The sequence below is a fragment of the Phyllostomus discolor genome, chromosome 2 (assembly GCF_004126475.2).
Source record: "Phyllostomus discolor isolate MPI-MPIP mPhyDis1 chromosome 2, mPhyDis1.pri.v3, whole genome shotgun sequence".
Classification (NCBI taxonomy): domain Eukaryota; kingdom Metazoa; phylum Chordata; class Mammalia; order Chiroptera; family Phyllostomidae; genus Phyllostomus; species Phyllostomus discolor.
In genome coordinates, this window is record NC_040904.2 from 118268898 (window position 1) to 118289538 (window position 20641).

At 37.6% G+C, this 20641-nt stretch overlaps 1 protein-coding gene across 8 annotated transcripts in view; it reads right to left on the reverse strand.

The window, feature by feature from the left end:
• Positions 1 to 20641, reverse strand: part of ZDHHC20 (zinc finger DHHC-type palmitoyltransferase 20) — a 75390-nt gene that overhangs the window by 43857 nt on the left and 10892 nt on the right. For 5 of the 8 annotated variants that reach the window (XM_028532708.2, XM_036018412.1, XM_036018411.1 and 2 more), the window contains exons 2-3: positions 13035 to 13061; positions 7686 to 7789 (exon numbers count right to left, since the gene is read on the reverse strand). In XM_028532708.2, coding sequence (XP_028388509.1) covers positions 7686 to 7789; positions 13035 to 13061 — 131 coding nt within the window. Of the gene's footprint in view, positions 1 to 7685; positions 7821 to 13034; positions 13062 to 20641 lie in introns of all 8 variants that reach the window. The other 3 variants (XM_036018414.1, XM_036018415.1, XM_036018416.1) reach the window with 2 other exon arrangements.

Sequence of the window (20641 nt, forward strand, 5' to 3'; positions counted from 1 at the left end):
TTGCCACGTAGGTAGGAAGCCCGGGACTATTTAAACCCTGGGAGAGTGAGGATCAGTGCTCAGAGGATTTGGATGTTAACCACCCCCTCTGGGCCCCGGGTAATAAAGTTTGTGCTTCGTTATCTCCCCGAGTGTGGGTGGATTTTCCACAACAACATGAGCACCCAGCTCTGATAACCAGGAAAGCAGTGCCACTAAGCCACAGGTGGCAAACACAAGGCCCAAGGGCTGAATCCAGCCCTCCACCTTTTTTTATCCAGCCTGGCACCTTGTTTCTACCTGATAGCAGCACTGAGCTCTTGATTAACTGTTAAGGAGTAGTTATATTTATACAGTCCTAAAATTATATTTGGCCCTTTGAAGGCAACCATGAGACTGATGTGGCCCCTGGTGAAAATGAGCTTGACACCCCTGCACTAGGCCCTAAAGGACACTTAACTATAATACATAGGCCACCCTACCAAGACTTGAGACACAGCAGCTGTACCTGATTCAAACACAAGGAGGAAACCAAAATGAGGAGACAAAGAAACATGGCCCAAAGAAAGAACACAATAACACTCAAGAAAAAAGAACTAAACAAAATGGAGATGCAGAGCTCAAAACACTGGTTATAAGGATGCTCAATGAACTTAGTGAGAACTTCAACAGCTCACATGAAATAGAACCAGTCAGAAATAACGGATACACTAACTAAAATGAAGAATAATTTATAGGGATTCAACAGTAGAGTGTATGATGCCAAGAACAAATCATCCATATGGAACACAAGGAAGCAAAAAAACACGTTATCAGAACAGAAAAAAGAAAAAAAATCCAAAAAAAGTGAGGATAGTATAAGGAGCCTCTGGGAAAACTTCAAGCATAACCAAAAAATTTGCATTATTGTGGGTCATGGAAGGAGAAGAGAGAAGGCAAGGAATTAAAAACCTATTAGAAAATGCAATGACAGAAAAATTTCCCTAACTTGGTAAAGGAAATAGACATATAGTCTAAGGAATCACAGAGAGTCCCAAACAACATGAACCCAAAGAGGTTGACACGAAGACACATCATAATTAAAAAGTCAAAGGTTAAAGACAGAGAGAATGAATCTTAAAAGCAGTGAGAGAAAGACAGTTAGTTACCTATAAGGGAGCTCTCATAAGACTCATTTCTCATCAAAAAACTATGGTACATTTACACAACGGAATTCTATGCAGCAGAAAGAAAGAAGGAGCTCCTACCCTTTGCAACAGCATGGATGGAGCTGGAAAGCATTATGCTAAGCGAAACAAGCCAGGCAGTGAAAGACAAATACCACATGATATCACCTTTAACAGGAATCTAAACAACAAAACAAAACAAAACAAAACTAGCAAAATATAACCAAAGACAATGAAATAGGGGATAGTCTGACAGTGACCAGAGGGGAGAGAAGAGGGAATTTCAGGGGGGAATGGGTAGGGTTTACAGGAACAAATTCGGAGGACACATGGACAAAAACTAGGGGTGGGGGGTGATGGGGGGGAAGGGGGAGGGTTGGGTGGGTGGGCTGGAATGGGAGTAGGGGGGAGAAAACTGTACTTGAACAATGATTAAAAAAAAAAAAAGACTAATTTCTCAACAGAAACTTTGCAGGCCAGAAGGGACTGGTAAGAAATACTCAAAGTGATGAAAAGCAAGGACATCCAACCAAGATTTCTAGACCCAGCAAAGCTATCATTTGAAATCAAAGAGCATTTAGAGAGCTTTCCAGAAAAGAAAAAGCTAAAGGAGTTAGTTCATTACCACCAAAGCAGTATTATAAGAAATGATAAAGGGTCTTCTTTAAGAAGAAGAAAAAACGTTAAATGTATAAATAACAAAATGGCAATAAACACATATCTTTCAACAATTACTTTAAATGCAAATGGATTAAATGCTCCAATCAAAAGACATATGGTGGATGAATGGATAATAAGACGCCTATGCTGTCTAGAAGAGACTCACTTCAGATTGAAAGATACTCACAGACTGAAAGTAAAGGGATGGAAAAAAATATTTTGTGAAAATGGAAACAAAAAGAAATGTGCGGTAGCAATACTTACACCAGACAAAGCAGACTTTAAAACAAATCTATAGCAAGAGACAAAGAAGGACCCAGAAATTCCACTTCTGGGTATTTACCTAACGAAACCCAAATACTATATCAAAAAGACATATACATCTATATACTCATTGCAGCATTATTTTGTAACCAAGATATAGAAGCAACCTAAGTGTCCATTAATAGTTGACTGGATAAAAAAGAAGTGGTGCACATATACAATGGAATATGACTCAGCCATAAAAAGAATGAAATCCTGCCATCTGTAACAACACGGATAGACCTAGAAGAAATTGTGCTGAGTGAAGTAAGTCAGACAGAAGAAGGCAAATATAAGATAATTTCACTTGTATGTGGAATCTGAAAAACAAAATACACAAACAAGCAGAATAGAAACAGACTCACAGATACAGAGAACATTTTGATGGTTGCCAGTTGAAGGTGGGTTGGGGGTGATGGGCAAAAAAGGTGAAGGGATTAAGAAGTACAAATTGGTAGTTACAGAACAGTCATGGGGATGTAAAGTACAACATAGGGAATATGGTCAATAATATTTTAATAACTATGTATGGTGCCAGGTGGGTACTAGATTTATCAGGGTAATCATCTTATAAGTATCTAATCACTAGGTTGTACACCTTAAACTAATATGATACGGCACTAAAAATTTAAAAAGTAATTAAAAAAAAAATCTGTGTGACCCTGGCTAAGTAACTCAGTTGGTTAGAGCATTGTCCTGATATGTCAAGGTTGCAGGTTCACCTCTAGTCAAGGCACATACAAGAAGCCACCAATGAATGCATTAATAAGTACAGTAACAAATTGATGTTTCTCTCGTTCTCTCTCTCTCTCTCTTCCCCCTCCCTCTTCCCTTCCTCTCTCCCTCTCTTGCCCTAAAATCAATCAATAAAAAAAATATTTCTGTCTGGCAATTTTTCTGGGGTTTCCTCTTGATTTCTATCTTGGGGAACCTAAGAACCCCAATGCCAGTAACATGACATTAAATACGTACCTGGATAGGAGATGTTGTAACCAAATTTTGATTTCCTTATAAAATCTGAACAAATTATTATGGGCTGTCCTATTTGTAGCCTGCCATAGTATTCCAGGCCTCAACATCATTATTTTTCCTTAAGAACTAAGGTCATAAGTTATGAAAAGCTTAAACCAAATGGAAATTTAAAGAGATGCCAGAATTTTAAATGAAGCATGGAATAAAACAAAGTTTAAAATGAATTAGAATTTTGAAATTATTACTAGAATTCTGTTTTCCATTAAAAGCTACCAAACAGAATTCAAACTATAAAATGTCATTTTAAATTCAGTGTTCAGACAATTAGATTTAAATATATATTGCCTTGGCTGGGTAGTCAGTTGGTTAGAGTGTCGTTCCAATACGCCAAAGCTGCAGGTCTAATGCCCGGTCAGGACACACACGAGTCAACCAAGGAATGCATAAGTAAGTGGAACAACAAATCAATGGTTAGCCCTGGCTGGCATAGCTCAGTGGATTGAGCATGGGCTGCGAACCAAAGTGTCGCAGGTTCGATTCCCAGTCAGGGTACATGCCTGGGTTGCAGGCCATGACCTCCAGCAACCGCACATTGATGTTTCTCTCTCTCTCCCTCACTTTCTCCCTCCCTTCCCTCTCTAAAAATAAATAAAATCTTAAAAAAGTCAATCTTTTAATCTTCAAAAATTAAAAAAAAAAAAACAACAAAAAAACAAATCAATGGTTTTCTCTCTTTCCCCTCTTTCTCTCTTTAGAATCAATTTTTAAATAAGTTCCTTAAATAGGCCCTGGCTGGTGTGACTCAGCAGATTTAGTGTTGGCCTGTGAGTCAAAGGGTCACTGGTTCAATTCCCAGTCAGGGCACATGACTGGGTGGCAGGCCAGGTCCCCAGTTGGGGCACATGAGAGGCAATCACACACTGATGTTTCTCTCCCTCTTTTTCTCCCTCCCTGCCCTTCTCTCTAAAAATAAATAAATAAATAAATAAATAAAATCTTTAAAAATTTTTCTTAAATATATATTAAAAACCAATTAAGAGTTTGTACCGTCCCAGGTTCAGGGACCTAAAGACCAATAAAAATATAGACCTTGCCTTCAAAAGTATATTCATGCAGTTTAGTAGAAAGGTTAAGCCATGTAAACAAAGAACTGCAAATTACAAATCAGCAAACAAATACATTAACTTTACAAGGTAAGATAAAAGTTCCTTTGGAGGGTAGGTGTTTGTTAATGACAGTTACCTGAAAGAACTGGTATCTAAGCTGGGTTTTGAGAGATAACAGGAATGTTTCAGGAAGACAGAAAGGGAAAGAGAATCTTGCCAAAAAGAATATGGTATAGGAAGCACAAAGACACAAAAACAGTATGTTCAAAGCAATACTACATTACTTGAGTGCTGGATTTCAGGAAAAAGGAATGCAGATGAAGTTAGTTCATGAAGCGTCTTGTGTACCATGTAAATGAGCAGGTCATTCATCTTGTAGCTGATTGAGAACCTCTGAAGGGTTGCCAGAAAAATGATAGAAACATATTTTCTTTTTGGAAAGATGACACTTTGTGATGGAAGATGCCTACCAGCTTTTCATATGCTGTCTCCTCCTTACCATTCATTCATTCATTCATTCATGTATTTAGCAATCTGTCCGTTATACACTAGGTCTGATTTTAGGTAATGAGGACACAGCAATAAACAAAAAAGGTCTCACCCTGACTGGTGTGATTCAGTTGGTTGGGCATCGTCCTGCAAAGTGAAAGACCTCTGGTTCGACTTCCATTCAGGGTACCTACCTTGGTTGCAGGTTCAGTCCCCAGTTGGGGCAAGTGCAAGAGGCAGCCAATTGGTGTTTCTTTCTCACATCAATGTTTCTCTCCCTCACTTTTTCCCTCCCTTCCACTTTCTTCAAAAATAAATAAATAAAATCTCAAAAAACAAAACAAAAATCTCTGCTTAATTGTCACTTCTTCAGAGAAGACTTCTTTGATCACACTATCTAAAATAGATTTTTAATATAATAGCTTCTACTGTTATGCTCTACCACATGAAGTTCTTTTTCTAAATTTATAATTATGTAATTATTTGTAATTACAAGATTACATAATTAAATACAGATTTGTAATTACTTACAGAGTATCTCAGTGAGCACACTGTATGCTTACTTAGAAAGAGAAACTTAAAATCCTGTTCTTGTTTGTCAAGGCAGCTTAGTTTAGCTAGCCCTTAATGACTTAATAATTCATTCATTCAGTAATTACTGAATACCAACTATGTGCTAAAAAGTGGGGAGAGGAATTATTGGAGAACAGTGGAGAACATTATAGAAATGATCCCTTCCCTCAAAAAGCTGAAAGTTTAATAGGGTGATACATACAAGTAAAACAGGCAATTACAATACTCTATAATAGAGCCATGACAAGGAAGGTAAGACATGCCCAGCAGGGTCCCCAGATGTAGAATTGGGCAGGCAGCTAAACTTGCAGAAATAGGGAAGCAGTGGCTATAAAGGCTTAAGCCCTAGGCAGAAGGCTAAATGGGTGCAATGTGCCAAAAACCAACTACCACAAAAGACAATGACATTTAGATGGCATTTACTGTGTGCTAGGCATTCTTTAAAGCACTTTATATACAATATTAATTATGTATTATTATCAATTTATTAATCACATATATTATTAGTTGATTCAAGCCTTACAACAATCCCATAGATACGTATTACTGTCATCCTCATTTTACAGAGAAGAGGTCTGAGCTACAGACAGCTAAGCAAAGTCTCTGCCATCACACAGCTGCTCAGTGGCAGAGATAAGAGTTGAACCCGACAGTCTGGAGCTAGTCTGAGTTGTTAACCTCTATACTATACTGCTTTTCAAAAGTATTACCAATTGCTTTTCCTATTCTATTTTTTATTTCCTATAATGAGAACTAAACTCTCATGCATGCTATGTTTTCAATAGCCATCACGACTATAATTGATTGAATAAAATCAGGTCCTTTTCAACTTAAAGCATTAAGATATGGATGGCATAACTCTAAGGGTTGATTATTATCAAATGTCTGAAGAATATATTTGAAGAAACACTAAGATTTATTGAAAGTTTATAAAACCCCTTAAAACAAAAGCACAGAATAAGAAAAAATGGGCAAAAATGTTTCGCATTATCTACTAATGATCAATGTATATACAACTTATGATCCAGAGATTCTACCCCTAGCCATCTACCCAAAAGAACTATATATGTATGCACTTAGGCATGTGTGCGTGCATTTATCTGTGTACTAGTAGGTTCATAGCAGCCCTATTTGTAGTGACCTTAACCTGGAAGCTACCCAGATGTTTGTGCCCACCAACTATCACACGAGGCACATTAACTATGTTATAGACCTCAACTAAATATAAGCAATGAGAATGAGTGATCCACAGCTGTATACAACATGGACAAATCTCACAAATAGGATGTTACTAAAAGAAGCCACACACACAAGCATTTGTCCTGTATGACTCCATTTATGTGAAGTATAAAACCAGGCAAACAAAATCAATCAGTGCTACTGGAGTGGCTTCCCCTGAAGTGGGTGAGTGGAAGGGAGTATGAGGCTATGGGAAGCTGATAATGTTCTGCTCCTGACCTAGGTGGTAGATACTCAAGTGTGTTCAATCTGTGAAAATTCATCAAGTGTACACTTAACGGTACATAGACTTTTCTGCATATATGTTCTTCTATAAAAAGTTAAATGGAAGTTGGTATTTTTAAATATCTAGTCTATAATTTTTAATGAATTTAATATTAACAGAAATAAGTACACTATCATCATCACTAATATCTGAGTGCTAACCATGTAGCAGGTACTATATTAAAAGTCTTACATGAGTGAATCTCACTTAATTCACAAATATCCTATAGAGACAGGCACCATTATTAAGTTGATTTTCCGATGAGAAACTGAGTCTCAGAGTCATTACGCAATGTGTTACAGAGGAAAAACCAAACTCGGATGACCCTAACCCTAGGGAATATATTCTTAACCATCTAGCTATACTAAATTGTACGTAAAGGAGAATTCGGGTGATGTCAAGGCAAGAGAGAGACACTGGTCTTGAAACTTGCCCCACATGAGTGTTTAGTCACCTTATTTTCCAGGTGGAACCTTCAACTGGCCAGATTAAGGTGTAACAAGCAACAGCCTAGACAATTTGTTCTCATAATCAAATCACTCTCTTTAGTTATAGCATATTTGTTCAGGCCTGAGAAAATATAAATGTTAAAAGGTTTCTAAAACCAAACCCCATTTTCTTAACTCTATTCTGTCCCTTAAAATTTTTTACTCCAGTGATATAAAGTATATCTTTAATTTAAGAAAATGTAACATGGCAGAGGAATATTAGTACAGCTAAACTTTAACAGATCATTAATCTTTATACTATGTTCATGGGGCTCTATCTGAGAAAAGGCTGATGATCACATCTACAATGCAGAATTAACAAGCACTTTAATGAATGGAGACAGAACAAATGTAATCATGTAATAAAGTTTTAACAAAGATAACATAGGGAAAATAATTCCATAATTAATTATAACATTTGGCAATTTACCAACATTAAATTTACCTCTTTGGAGGGGGAAGCGTGAGAGGTGAAAATTGTCATCCAATAGGACCATACAAACATAACAAAGAACAGATGGAAAGCCACAAGGTAAACAACGGCCTTTCCTGGTAAATAAAAACAACATTTCATTGAATCCTGGTGAAAACAGGAAAAAGCATGGCATTAAAACACAATATTTAGGGTCAGGAGGTTTAACCTAACAAAAAAAATTAAAACATACTAAAGACATCAAATACATTAGGTCCTTTACCTGCATGAAGTAAAGTTACACATATGAAGGTACGTTTTGTTTTTACGGGTCATCATTCTAGTTTATAAGTAGTATAAGACTGGTCTGAGATGAGACTTGATTTTATTAAGCTGCTGAAGATTAAGTTGAAAACACCTCTTTAACTGATGGCATTTCAAAGCTCTTCCTAAGAGTTAGACTTTAAATGACTTGAAACAGATTCCATTACAATGAACATTAAATCCAATAAAATATGAAGTAAAAATAAATAAAAGAAGTTCCTATCACAGCAAATAATCAGTACATCAGAAAAACTCAATCCCTGGATTGTTCAGAAAAGGTATTAAAAATTTTATTGTTCTTTTCAACACAGGGTAAAAAATTTTTAGCCACTTTGAATTTCTGCCATAACTGTTTCCCAAGTGGATTAGGGTAACACTCCACCATCTTAATCTCCAAATATTAAACTCACCGAAATAACTTAAAGCTTTATGTTGGGTTCTGTAGTTTTTCTATTTGGAAGAAATGGGACTGGTTTCCACAAGAAGCAAAAACTATCTACCAGGTGCTTAATTTCTAAGTTTGAAACTTAATACCACAAACCCACTGAAAAACAAAGTGTAAGTTTTAAAAGTGTTTTAAAGTTCAGGTCAAATACACTATTTTTTCCACAAAAGCCTTCTCCATTACCTCTAGAATTCATTACACCCTCATACTCTACTCTCCAATTAATTTACTCAGACTTTAATTAAACCACTTCACTTGATACATTAAAGTTAGTTGCTTAATATTGATGAACTAATAAATGCAAAACACTTAGGACAGTGCCTGGCACATAATAAATCCTCAATAAATACTGGTTATTATTACTTTCCAGGCATCTTAATTCCTTTTCAAAAGGTGGTTCTTGTTTGTATTCTCTTTGTCAGCATTTCCCAAAATGAAAGACTAGTAAAAGTTTTCATTGATCTACAGTGAAATGAAAAATACTAATAACAACACGGTAAAGCTTTTATAGAGCTAACATGTTTTCAGTTCAAAGTACTGTTCTTCCTATGGTCTGAGGTTATTTTTCCTTATGTTTTCGGTTTTAAAAATGTTCTTTTTCAATGAAAAAGTGACAACTCCTTTGACCCCAGCATTTTCTATTGCAATTATCCTGGTCCAGGAGACAGGAAGGAAGCCTACAGGAAGCCAGGACTCAATGACTCCTCACATCCTAAAGCTTATCAGTAAAAAAATACTTCAAATTCTAGCTCCTAAAATCTTTTTCAAAGTAAACTTTTCATTACTTTCACTGCCAGTGCAATAGTTCATAAACTGTTGCTTATTTCACTTGGATTAATGCAAAAGTCAATTGGTCTCCCAAGTCCAGTCTCTCTCACTTCCAACCCATCTCAGTTGGCAGTATAAAATGTGTTGCTTATTCCCCCACCCCTTGGCAGTGAAATTCTGGGGAAGTTAACTCCATGTATATAACTAGTGAATTCATTCTAAAACTCTGGGACTTCCTAGTAACCATATCTGACCATAGTTATTCAAATCACCACTTCTGCCACTGAAAGTCTAAGAGATGGCATATAATAAGACCTTATTTCTAACCCTTACAACAGTCTGGTAAGGTATTCTTTCAGTTTACAAAGGTAAAAACTAAGTCTCAGGAATTTAATCTCTTGCCCAGTTTCATTTAGCTACTAAATGAGAAACCCAGATTTCAAACCCGTATCTGCTTGATAAAAATCCAAGGTTCTTTTCACTATGACATACTTAAAGTTGTATTTTCCTCCACTTCTTGAACCATCATCATAGTGTTGACATGGGCAGCTAGTTAGGTATTAACCAAAGAGAAGCAAAACTGGCTAAGCCTGTCTAAGTCAGGAGGCTAATGCTTCACAGACACCCCACATGAGAGCCCTGTCCTCCACCAAAGGGATGTTAATTTTGATGAGCAGGCAGGAAAGACCAGCTTTCCAGTCTCCCTGGGAGAACAATCCATCAGTTTGCAGGGACTGGGGAGGAGGAGAATAAACAGGGAAAATTCCTCTGCTGAGGTATGTGCAATAGGAGCAAAAATAGCAACCATAAAGGGGAAGAGAAAAACCTAGGAAATGGATTGGATAGCGGGAGGTACCAGCAGAGCCCCAGGAAGATCCAGGAAAGAGATTGTGTAGTTTGAAAGAAAATTTACTCCTTCCCAAACTCATGGAAATATAATCAAAGCTTAACAAGGCTCAAGTCTCACACACACACTCTCTCTCTGCAGCAGCCTTGGGGACCAGATGGGAACAGAGACTATGCTGGACTACTGGAGTCTCGGATCCCGGGCTAAAGGCACTGCAGCTCTGAGCCCTGACTTTCCTCCTGGACTCAGTGGGGACAAGTTTGGGACTGTGACCTCAGAGCCTGGACTTCTGAAGTAACACAGCACTGAGCCACCAGGTTGGGGAAGACACAGTACAGCACCCTCTTCAGGGGAATCTATGTCCTGTGTGCCCTTCCACTAAATCTTGCTACTACTACTGTTCAAATCCTCCTACGTGTGAGTCTCCAAAATTCATTTCCTGCAACTTAGCAAGAACCTATTTCCACACTGGTTTACTTCAGGCAACAATAGTGATCACAGCCTACTTTAAAGCCAACATTTGATGCCAAGATAAAGTCCTAACTACAACCTCCTTCTATTTTCAAATTTGCTTTCTTTTCACTTCCTTTAAAATTGTCATCCTCACTAAAAAGACTGTTTTTTCAAATTGCATTTTGTATCATCTCAGCTCCCTCCACGTTGAATCCCATGGTCCACTCAGTAGATTCAATACCATTCTTTGTTTTTCCTTTGGAAAAGCATGCTGGAGCTCAGTCTCCTAATGTTACCACCAACTGTCATCTTCACCTAACTCACTGTACTTTATTTTTGCCTGGGCTGACATTCAGTCAAGTTTGTCAGTCCTCATCTACACACTATTGTATAGCTTTGAAATAAATGGCAGCCTAGAGTTACTTTAAATCTCTTGACCATTTAGTTACTTACAATTAAAGCTAGAATGTAAAACAATATAGCCTAAAAACATTTAACACAATTTTAGAATATTTCTGCTCTCCATAAGAACAAAAACGAAATGGCTTTTGCTTTAAGAACCCGTAACTCTCACTTACAAAACATAGGTACATCTCTCAGCATAATGCCTGAAATATAGTAAGTACTTAATAATAGGACACAAGCCCCTTTTTCAGATCTTCTTTCCCAGAGCTAGCAGGACCCCATTAAGCATGACTGACCCTAGCTGTTTTAGAGACTTTATCCTCAGAACTAGAAAATTACTAAAAGCCCCCTAAAGGTGCAGAAACTCTAGGAACTTATGAAACAGGATATACCAGACTACAACCATCCAAACAGGACCCTCTGCCTTCGAAACAAGTTGCAGCCCAACTGAAACCTTCTGCTCTACGACCACCCCATTACCTGGTAAGTGCCCAGAGCCCTAACCTCCTGGGGCTGGTGCATTTCTCCACACCTAGCCCTTTCCCTTCCTTGGGAAAGTAAAAATAAAAACTTTGCTCTCTGTATCTTCATTTTGTGAGTTCTTTCACAGCCCATGTAAGTCAGGGGCCTGCTACATGCTGCCTGACACAGAACCTGCCTGACTAGAAATGCAAGCAGACCATGAGGAACCTCTGCACAAAGAAAATTCCTGCCTAAGATTAATAGCTACTCATTCATACCTTATCGTTTACCCATACCATAAAGGGAGAACACAACACCACAAAATATACCTTGTAAAGGTCAAAATTAATCTCAACCTCTTTCTACTTTCTATTTTCCCATACCAGCAATTTTCCATAGAAATTAGAAACAGATATAAGCTCAACCTCCAGAGACAGTTGAGGCCTCTCTTCCTTCTTTAGTGAGAAGAGTCCACTACTCTGTCTGTGGAATGGGTTTTCTTGCTTGTTCCCTCTTCTCAATAAAACCTGCTTTTCCACTTTAACCTCTTATCTGACTTGAGTCTTAAATTCTTCTTGGCTTGGATCTGGAGTTCCCATGGGGGACTCCCCACTCTGGCATCAAAATTATGATGTAAAAAATAGAAAATATTGCTTTTAAACAAGCTTGAATTAATGCAATTGCCAATAACAAACTTCTGTGCACACATATGTGCTGGAAGAAATATATAAAGTAAGTTAACTAAGCAAATTAAATCAAAGCTGAAAGAAAAAAGGAACCTATAAATCAAAAAGCCTGATTCATAAATTACCTGTAACTGAATTAAAGACAAACCAAGCAAGCAAACAACTTCATCAAAAGACTCTTTGGAAGACATAGGGAAAACAGTTCCAAGAAATAAAAATACAAATTAAAAGTTCTATTGTAAGAACTTCAGAAATTCTTTGCTTTCTGTACGTGCTCATTCAATATATGGGACACAGTTTTGATTTAAAGGAAGAAAAACAAATCTACCAAGATTGAGTCTGTTTATTCTGTTACTGAGAAATGAGATTCAAAGCCAACTTGAGATTTACATAGTTCATGCCTTTTCTGTATCTCGAAGCATCAAATTTTATTCCTGAAATCTGTCTCACTATACCTAAAATTTAATTTTATCTCAGTGAACTCTGAGCAAATATTTTTCCCTCTAGTCACTGTCTTTGACTAGTCATGATAAGAACTTTTAATTCCCTTTCAAAATGAACCAGTAATACAATTTACAAATTTACAGTCTATTTAACTAAATGTCTGTGAGTACTAAAGTACAATTTTTAACAAATGTATAAACTATAGAAAATAAAATCTCTTCTTCCACCCTAAATAGTAAATATCCTTGAACTATTATTATAGAGTTCTAAAAAACACACAAGGCAGAAATATGTACATCAACAAAGTTTGGGTACCAGATGCCTTACAAAATAACAACTATTTTAATTTATATAAATAATGCAAAGAAGAAAATATTGACTATATAGAAATGAACACAGTATGACATCTCATTTTAACTATTTAAACTTAAAAAATATATATTGTCTTTCTGAAAACAAAAACACAGTCATCACTAAATAAAAAGAATGTGGGTTGTAATTATGATAGCTTAAGTAGTCTACTTAAATTGAGACTAAAAGTACCTTACCATTTTCTCCATTTCCAGAAAGAGTAACTAGAACAGAAGAAAAAATAGTGAATTAATATACTTTAAACATCTTGTACATAAATTTTATCACAGGTTGACTATTCACCTTAATATCATTTTCATAAAGTTTAGTTATAAAATGTAAACACTAGTGCAACTTCAGAATTACATACTCTAAAACATACTAAAAACACTAAATTGCTAAAACTCAGATTCTTCTTCATCATTGACACTGCAATTACATTAAACATTTCTTTCACAACTTTGTTCATTTTAGGTGTATCCATATGGTTATAGTTGTGCTGTTTCTTTAGCTGTTTCCTTGGTGCTACCTTGAACAGGACTCCTCTGTGACACTCATAGTTACTTAATTAGTCTATCATGTACCTCTATAGAGTTTTTCCTCAATTTCTTTGGCATAAAATTTGCATCTCTTTGCTTTTACAATGAAGATCTTAGTTCCCAATTAATTTACTTAATTTGGCTTATCCTAAAATATAAATAAAATAGTTTTAAAACTGCATACTAGTGTATTTCTTTGCAGCTTTTTCATTTCATTTGGTTTTGGCTTTAAACTACATCCCACTAAGGAGTACTAAGTTCAAAAGTCACTTGAGGCCCAGGCCAGGTAGCTCAGTTGGTTACAGCATCATCCTGATGCACCAAGGTTGCTGGTTCGATGCCCAGTTAGGGCATATACAGGAAGCAACCAATGAGTGTATAAATGAGTAGAACAACAAATCGTTGCTTCTGTCTCTCTCTCTTCCTCTTCTCTCTCAGATTAGCAAATAAAAAAACAAACAAAAGAAAAAACAAAAGAAGAAAACAAGAAATAATTTAATAAACTAAGTTCATTTATCATGATTTCAGATTTTACAGTTTGCTTTTTTCTGTTTTAATTTTATTTTTATTTTTTAAAAATATATTTTATTGATTATGCTATTACAGTTGTCCCATTTCCCCCCTTCTCTCCCCTCCCCCCTGTACCCCCTCCCACCCACATTTCCCCCCTTTAGTTCATGTCCATGTGTCATACTTATGAGTTCTTTAGTTTCTACATTTCCCATACTATTCTTGCCCTCCCCCTATCTATTTTCAACCTACATTCTATGCTACTTATTCTCTATACCTTTCCCCCTCTCTACTCCCCCCACCCCCCTGCTGCTAACCCTCCATGTGCCCTCCATTTCTGTGGTTCTGTTCCTGTTCTAATTGTTTACTTAGTTGCTTTTGGTTTTGCTTTAGGTGTGGTTGTTAATATTTGTGAATTTGCTGTCCTTTTATTATACATGTCTTTTCTTTATCTTCTTTTCTTAGATAAGTCCCTTTAGCATTTCATAAAATAAGGGCTTGGTGATGATGAACTCCTTTAACTTGACCTTATCTGAGAAACACTTTTTCTTACCTTCCATTCTAAATGAGAGCTTTGCTGGATAGAGCAATCTGGGATGTAGGTCCTTGTCTTTCACGACTTGGAATATTTCTTTCCAGCCCCTTCTTGCCTGTAAGGTCTCTTTGAAGAAATCAGCTGACAGTCTGATGGGAACTCCTTTGTAGGTGACTGTCCCCTTATCTCTTGTTGCTTCTAGGATTCTCTCCTTCGTTTTTACCTTGGCTAATGTAATTATGATGTGCCTTGGTGTGTTTCTTCTTGGGTCCAACTTCTTTGGGGCTCTCTGAGCTTCTTGGATTTCTTGGAAGACTGTTCCCTTTGCCAGATTGGGGAAGTTCTCCTTTATTATTTGTTCAAATACGTGCTCAATTTGTTGCTTTTCCCCTTCCGATTCTGGTACCCCTATAATTCGGATATTGGAACGTTTAAAGGTGTCTTGGATGCTCTTAATCTTTTCCTCAATTTTTTGAATTCTTATTTCATCATGCTTTCCTGCTTGGTTGATTCTATCTTCCTTCTGGTCCACTGTATTGTTTTGAGACTCAGATTCCTTCCTTTCACTATTGGCTCTCCTCCGCATATCTTCCTGTGTCTCTTTTATGGTAACCTGCATTCTTTCATCTAAATTGCGCCCAAAATCAACCAGTTCCGTGAGCTTTCTGATCACCAGTGTTTTGGACTGCGCATCTGATAGATTGGCTATTTCTTAGTCGCTCAAAAGGATGAGTCCTGGGGGACTGATCTGCTCTGTTGAAAACATATTTTCCCCCTGTCTCTCCTTTTTTTTTTTTTTTCCGGTCTGGTTGCTCTTGTTACGGTGGGGGGCGGAGCCTTAGGTGTTCACCGGGGCTGGGCACCCCAGTCGCTAGATTGTGATGTTATATGTGGGGGTGGGGCGGGGGCGGGAGCGGGACGGGAGAAAACAATGGTGATAGTTCCATTCTCCTGGACTCAGACCCTTGTCTGAGCTTCCGGGCTGCGAGTTCTGCCCTGGTCCACAATCGCTACCCCTCTGGGTCTGCCAGCCTCAGCTTGTGTACTCAGGGATCACCGCTGCCTTCTTGCGCCCCAGATGGCTGTCGCACCAATTTCGCGCCAAACTTTCCCCGCCCTCCGCGCGCCGCCGTCCCAAGCCAGCCGTGTGCCTGCCCGGCTCGTCCTCTCCTACCAGTCCAGATGAACGCGTCTACTTCAACTTCTTGGCTGCCTGACTTCCATTCAGATAAATCCTCTGCCGGATCTGGGTGTTATTCTGATTGTAAATTATTGTTTTTCTAATCTTGGTTGTACGAGGAGGTACGGTGCGTCCACCTTGCCGGAAGTCTCTGTTTTAATTTTATTTTTTCAATATGCATAAAATGTCAATGGTTTAAAAGTCAAAGTAATATAAAAAGGTACTCAGAAAGGCCTGGCTTTCATTCTTCATTCCAAGTAATCATTTTTATTAGTATTTGTTTTATCCTTCTTATATTTTCTTTTAGCAAAATAAGCATGTAAGTATACACATGGTGGGGCAAAAGTAGGTTTACACGTGTTTGTATGGATGATAATACAATAATTAATAATACAAGAATAAACCCTGTTTCACATACTCACAATTGTAAAGCTACTTTTACCTGCCCTGTTATTTCCAATTTCTCCATTTATAAATCATTCCACACTTTGCTTTTTTTTTTTTTATCATTACATATGAGTACATAGACACAACCATGGCTTGTTTGTACAGCACTGCACAGGACTCCATTGTGTGGGGGTTCCAGTAATACAATCAGGCCTCTATTGATAGACATCTGGGTAGTCTCCAGTTTACTGATGCTACAATGTGGCAATGAATAACGTTATGCATGTGTTATCTGTGAAAGTTTATTTTCAGTGTAGATGCCAATAGTGGGATTACTGGACAAAAAGTAAATCTGCCCGCTTATCCCCCAAATCCTCATTATAGGGGTTGTACCATTTTACACTCCTACCAGCAATGTATGAAACTGCCTGTTTCTCTACAGTATACCCAATAAAGTGTTTTCAAATTTTGGTACTGTAGGGTAGTTTCACTTTGCATTTATCTTATAAATGAGAGTAAGCATCTGTTCATAAGTTTATAAGCCATTTTCTTTCTTTCTTTTTTTTTTTTTTTTTTTTACTATGAACTATTTACATCACCTATCCTTTTTTTTTTTTTTCCTATGGGGCTTTCCTTAATCTCTGGTTATAAGATCATCCACTCACATTTTCTTCTAGTACTTGAATGCTTTTATTTTTTACGTTCAGATTTGTTCCACTTTGAAATGACGGATCCCAGGGGCAGGAAAAGTATCAGATAAGCTTTAAAAATCCCGTTGCCAAAAAGTAAGGAAGAAATAAATGATGGGGACATGTCAGAAAGACAGAGAAACCAAATTGAAAGAGATCCTATTGGCCAAGTCTGGGAGAATCAGAACAACAAAAACAATAACAAAAAAGGTAAGATCATAACCCATAAAAGAAGAATCCATGAGACTATGCACATGTAAATGAGTAAATGACCCTGACTGGTGTGGCTCAGTCTGTAGGGCATCATTCTGCAACGTTAAAGGTCACCAGTTGGATTCCCAGTCAGGGCACATGGCTGGGTTGCAGCTTCAGTCCTGGGTGGGGGTGTGTACAAGAGGTAACAGATCAATGTTCCACTCTCATGTCAATGTTTCTCTCTCCCTTCCCCTCTTTTTGTAAATAAATAAATAAGATCTTTAAATGAATAACTAAAAATGAGAAGGAGGGAAACTTCTTCCTTACAGTAGAATCCTTATGTAGAAGTAATCATGGAATTAGAAAAACCACCATCTGACAACCAGTACAATAACTGTTTCAAGCAAGAATCTGCAGAGATGCTAAAAACTGTAAGTGCAAGAAATCAGGAATAGATTTCCCCACAAAGATATTGTTTGAGTTTCTCTGGAATCAGGTGCTGAAACAGAGTGTGAGGTACAAAATGTTTACTTAGGATCAACAAATAAAGAAAAATCTTTATTTCTACAGATGCCAAAAAGGCATTTGAAAAATCCAGTATCAATTCCTGATTTTTAAAAAAGATTTTATTTCTTTATTTTCAGAGAGAGGGGAAGGGAGGGAGAAAGAGAGGGAGAGAATCGTCAATGTGTGATTGTCTCTTGTGTGCACCAAGCTGGGGTCCTGGCATGCAACCCAGGCAGTGAGCTGACTGGGAATCGAACCAGCAACCCTCTTGTTCAGAGGCCCCCGCTCAATCCACAGAGCCACACCAGCCAGGCCAATTCCTTATTTTTTTTTTAAAAAGTTAATAGTCCTGGCTCCCTCCCTTTGGCAATATACTCTGACACTACCAGCAGCTCATAGCAAAATAGGCACATGCAATATGATCTTCAGATACAGCTAATTAAAAAAAGAATGTATATTCTTTATATATATATATATATATATATATATATATGCATGCGTGTGTGTATATACATATATATAAAACATATAAAACACACACACACACACACACACACATATATATATATATATATATAAAACTGTGTAAGAACATGCTCCTTCACTCACTAAAGTATGTATGGGGTGGGGGGGAGAGAACAACACAACTCTAACCTGCCAAAAGAGGGGAAACAAGAGAAAATATGCTAGTGGCTACTTAAATTTTCTCCCCACTCCCAATAACATTTGAAAACCTACTCTGCTAAGAATTTACATTATTTTGTAAGACAGGTTTTATCTAATTTTATAGCATGGGAACAAGTTCAGAGAGCTCATTCAACAAACACTAAAATATACAAAGAGGCCAGCATGGCAGCCATAGAACAAATTAAAGGAAGAATAGAAAAGAAATTATGGCAGAGAAGTAATGAGGGGAAGACAACATGGTAAAGACTTAAGGTGTTCCACTGAACATGGTTTTCAGAAGAGGAGTGATGAATCTGGTATTAATTTTAAAGGAATCATTCTAGCTGCTTCATAGAAAATAGGCAAGGTATAGTGTAAGGATGGGGATGGAGCAAGAAGGGAGAGACAAGATATAAGGGCACTACAGTGTTACAGGTGACAATGCTGTATAACACACCACTCAAAACTCAGTGACTTTAAACAACCACCGTTTGTTATTTCCTATTAACTGTGTGCCAGCAGTTCTGGCTAAAATCAGGTGAACTGTTTTTTCTACTAGATGTAGTCAACTGGTAGCTTGACTGGGGCAGAAAAGTCTAAGATGGCCTCATTCATATCAGGGGCTTTGGTGCTTAGATCACCTTGGCCAGACCTCTCTCTCTAGCTCAGGGGTGACCAACCTGTAGCCCCCAGGTCTCATGCAGCCCAGGATGGCTGTGAATGTGGCCCAACACAAAACCATAAATTTACTTAAAACATCAAGAGATTTTTTTTGTGATCACGTGTCACAATGTAATTAATGTGTCGCCCAAAACAAGGCTTCTTTCAGGGAGGCCCAGAGACACCAAAAGGTTGGACACCTCTGCGTCTAGCCTGGACTTCCTTACATGGTGACCAGAACATTCCAAAAGAGCTAAAGTGAAGATGCATGCTGTCTTGAAGCCTAGGCTCCAAACCTCACATATCACTTCCACTACATTCTATTGATCAAAGCAAGTACAAGGCCAGCTCAGATTCACTGGGTGGATAGACAGACACCAACTCTTCATGGGAGGAAGTACAAATTACTATGGGCATCTTTTCCAATCTAGTGCACAAGACAGAGACTATGGTGGCTGGAATGAATACAGTTGCAGCAGTAGTGGTGAGAAGCAGCTAGATTTCAGTACTTTTAATGACAGCATTTACTAATTCGTTAGATGTGGAATGATTTTTCAACCAACAAACTGGAATGATGAAATTCATTTACTGAGCTAGAGTAAAAGGAGCAGGTTCAGGAAAGAGAGAGAGGACAAAAATCTCAAGTTTTATTTTGGACCTGGTAAGTGAGATATCAACTAAATATCCAAGCAGTAATGTCAAGAAAGCAGGTATTAGACTATGAAAGTTAGCATGGGAATCCAAATCTGGGCTGTAGGTGGGCTGAGTCACCTAGGTGAGTCGATGTTTTGCCAAAACCTCTGCAGGAGATGTGCTGCATGAGTGGGCATGTTATTGTGGTGAAGCTGCCAGTCACCCATGGCCCATAGCTGCGGCCTTCTGAATCATCTGAATAGTTTCCACAAAGGAATGTTCAAGCTTAAAATTGAATGCAGATTCATTTTTCTTTCATTTTCTTTCTGCTCAGTCATTTTGAATGTGTTGGCCACACAGTACACATGCTCACTAAATGGTGTCTATTGCCCCCACTGACTACTACAGTGAAATTATCATTGTTCATGCACAGGCATTCTGGGGCAGGAGGAGCAGGAAGAGCAGTACTAATCATAAAAAAAGAATAATGAGGCTCTGGCTAGATAGCCCAGTTAGGGGTTCCATATCTAGTCAGAGTATATGCAAGAATCAACCAATAAATGCATAAAGTGGGACAAAAAAAATCTCCAACAACCTAACCCTATATCTAAAAGAACCAGAAGAACAATGAAGCCCAGAGCAGCAGAAGAAAGGAAATAATCAAAATCAGAGCAGAATTAAATGACAGAGAAAAACAACAACAAAAACAAAAACAACAATTCAAAGGATCAATGAATCCAGGAACTGGTTTATAGAAAAGATAAACAAAGCTGATAAACTGTTAACCAGATTCACCAAGAAGAAAAGAGAGAGGACCCAAATAAACAAAATCAGAAATGAAAGAGAGGTAACAACTAATACCACAGAAATACAAAGGATAGTAAGAAATTACCGCTAACGTGCCAAAAAAAAAATGGACAACTTGGGCAAAATGAGCAAATTTTTAGAAACATAAAATCTTCCAAAACTAAATCAGGAAGAGGCAGAAAACCTGAATAGACCATAACAATTAGTGAACTTGAAGCAGTTATCATAAAACTCCTGGCACGCAAACACCCTGGACCAGATGGCTTCACAGGTAAATTTTACCAAACATTCAAAGAAGAACTAACACCTATCCTCAAACTATTCTAAAAAATTCAAGACTACCAAACTCTTTTCATAAGGCCAGTATTATCCTAATCCCAAAGCCAGGTGAAGACACAACAAAGAAAGAAAATCACAAGTCAATATCTCTGATGAACACAGATGTTAAAATCCTCAACAAAATACTAGCAAACTGGATCTAGCAATATATTACACA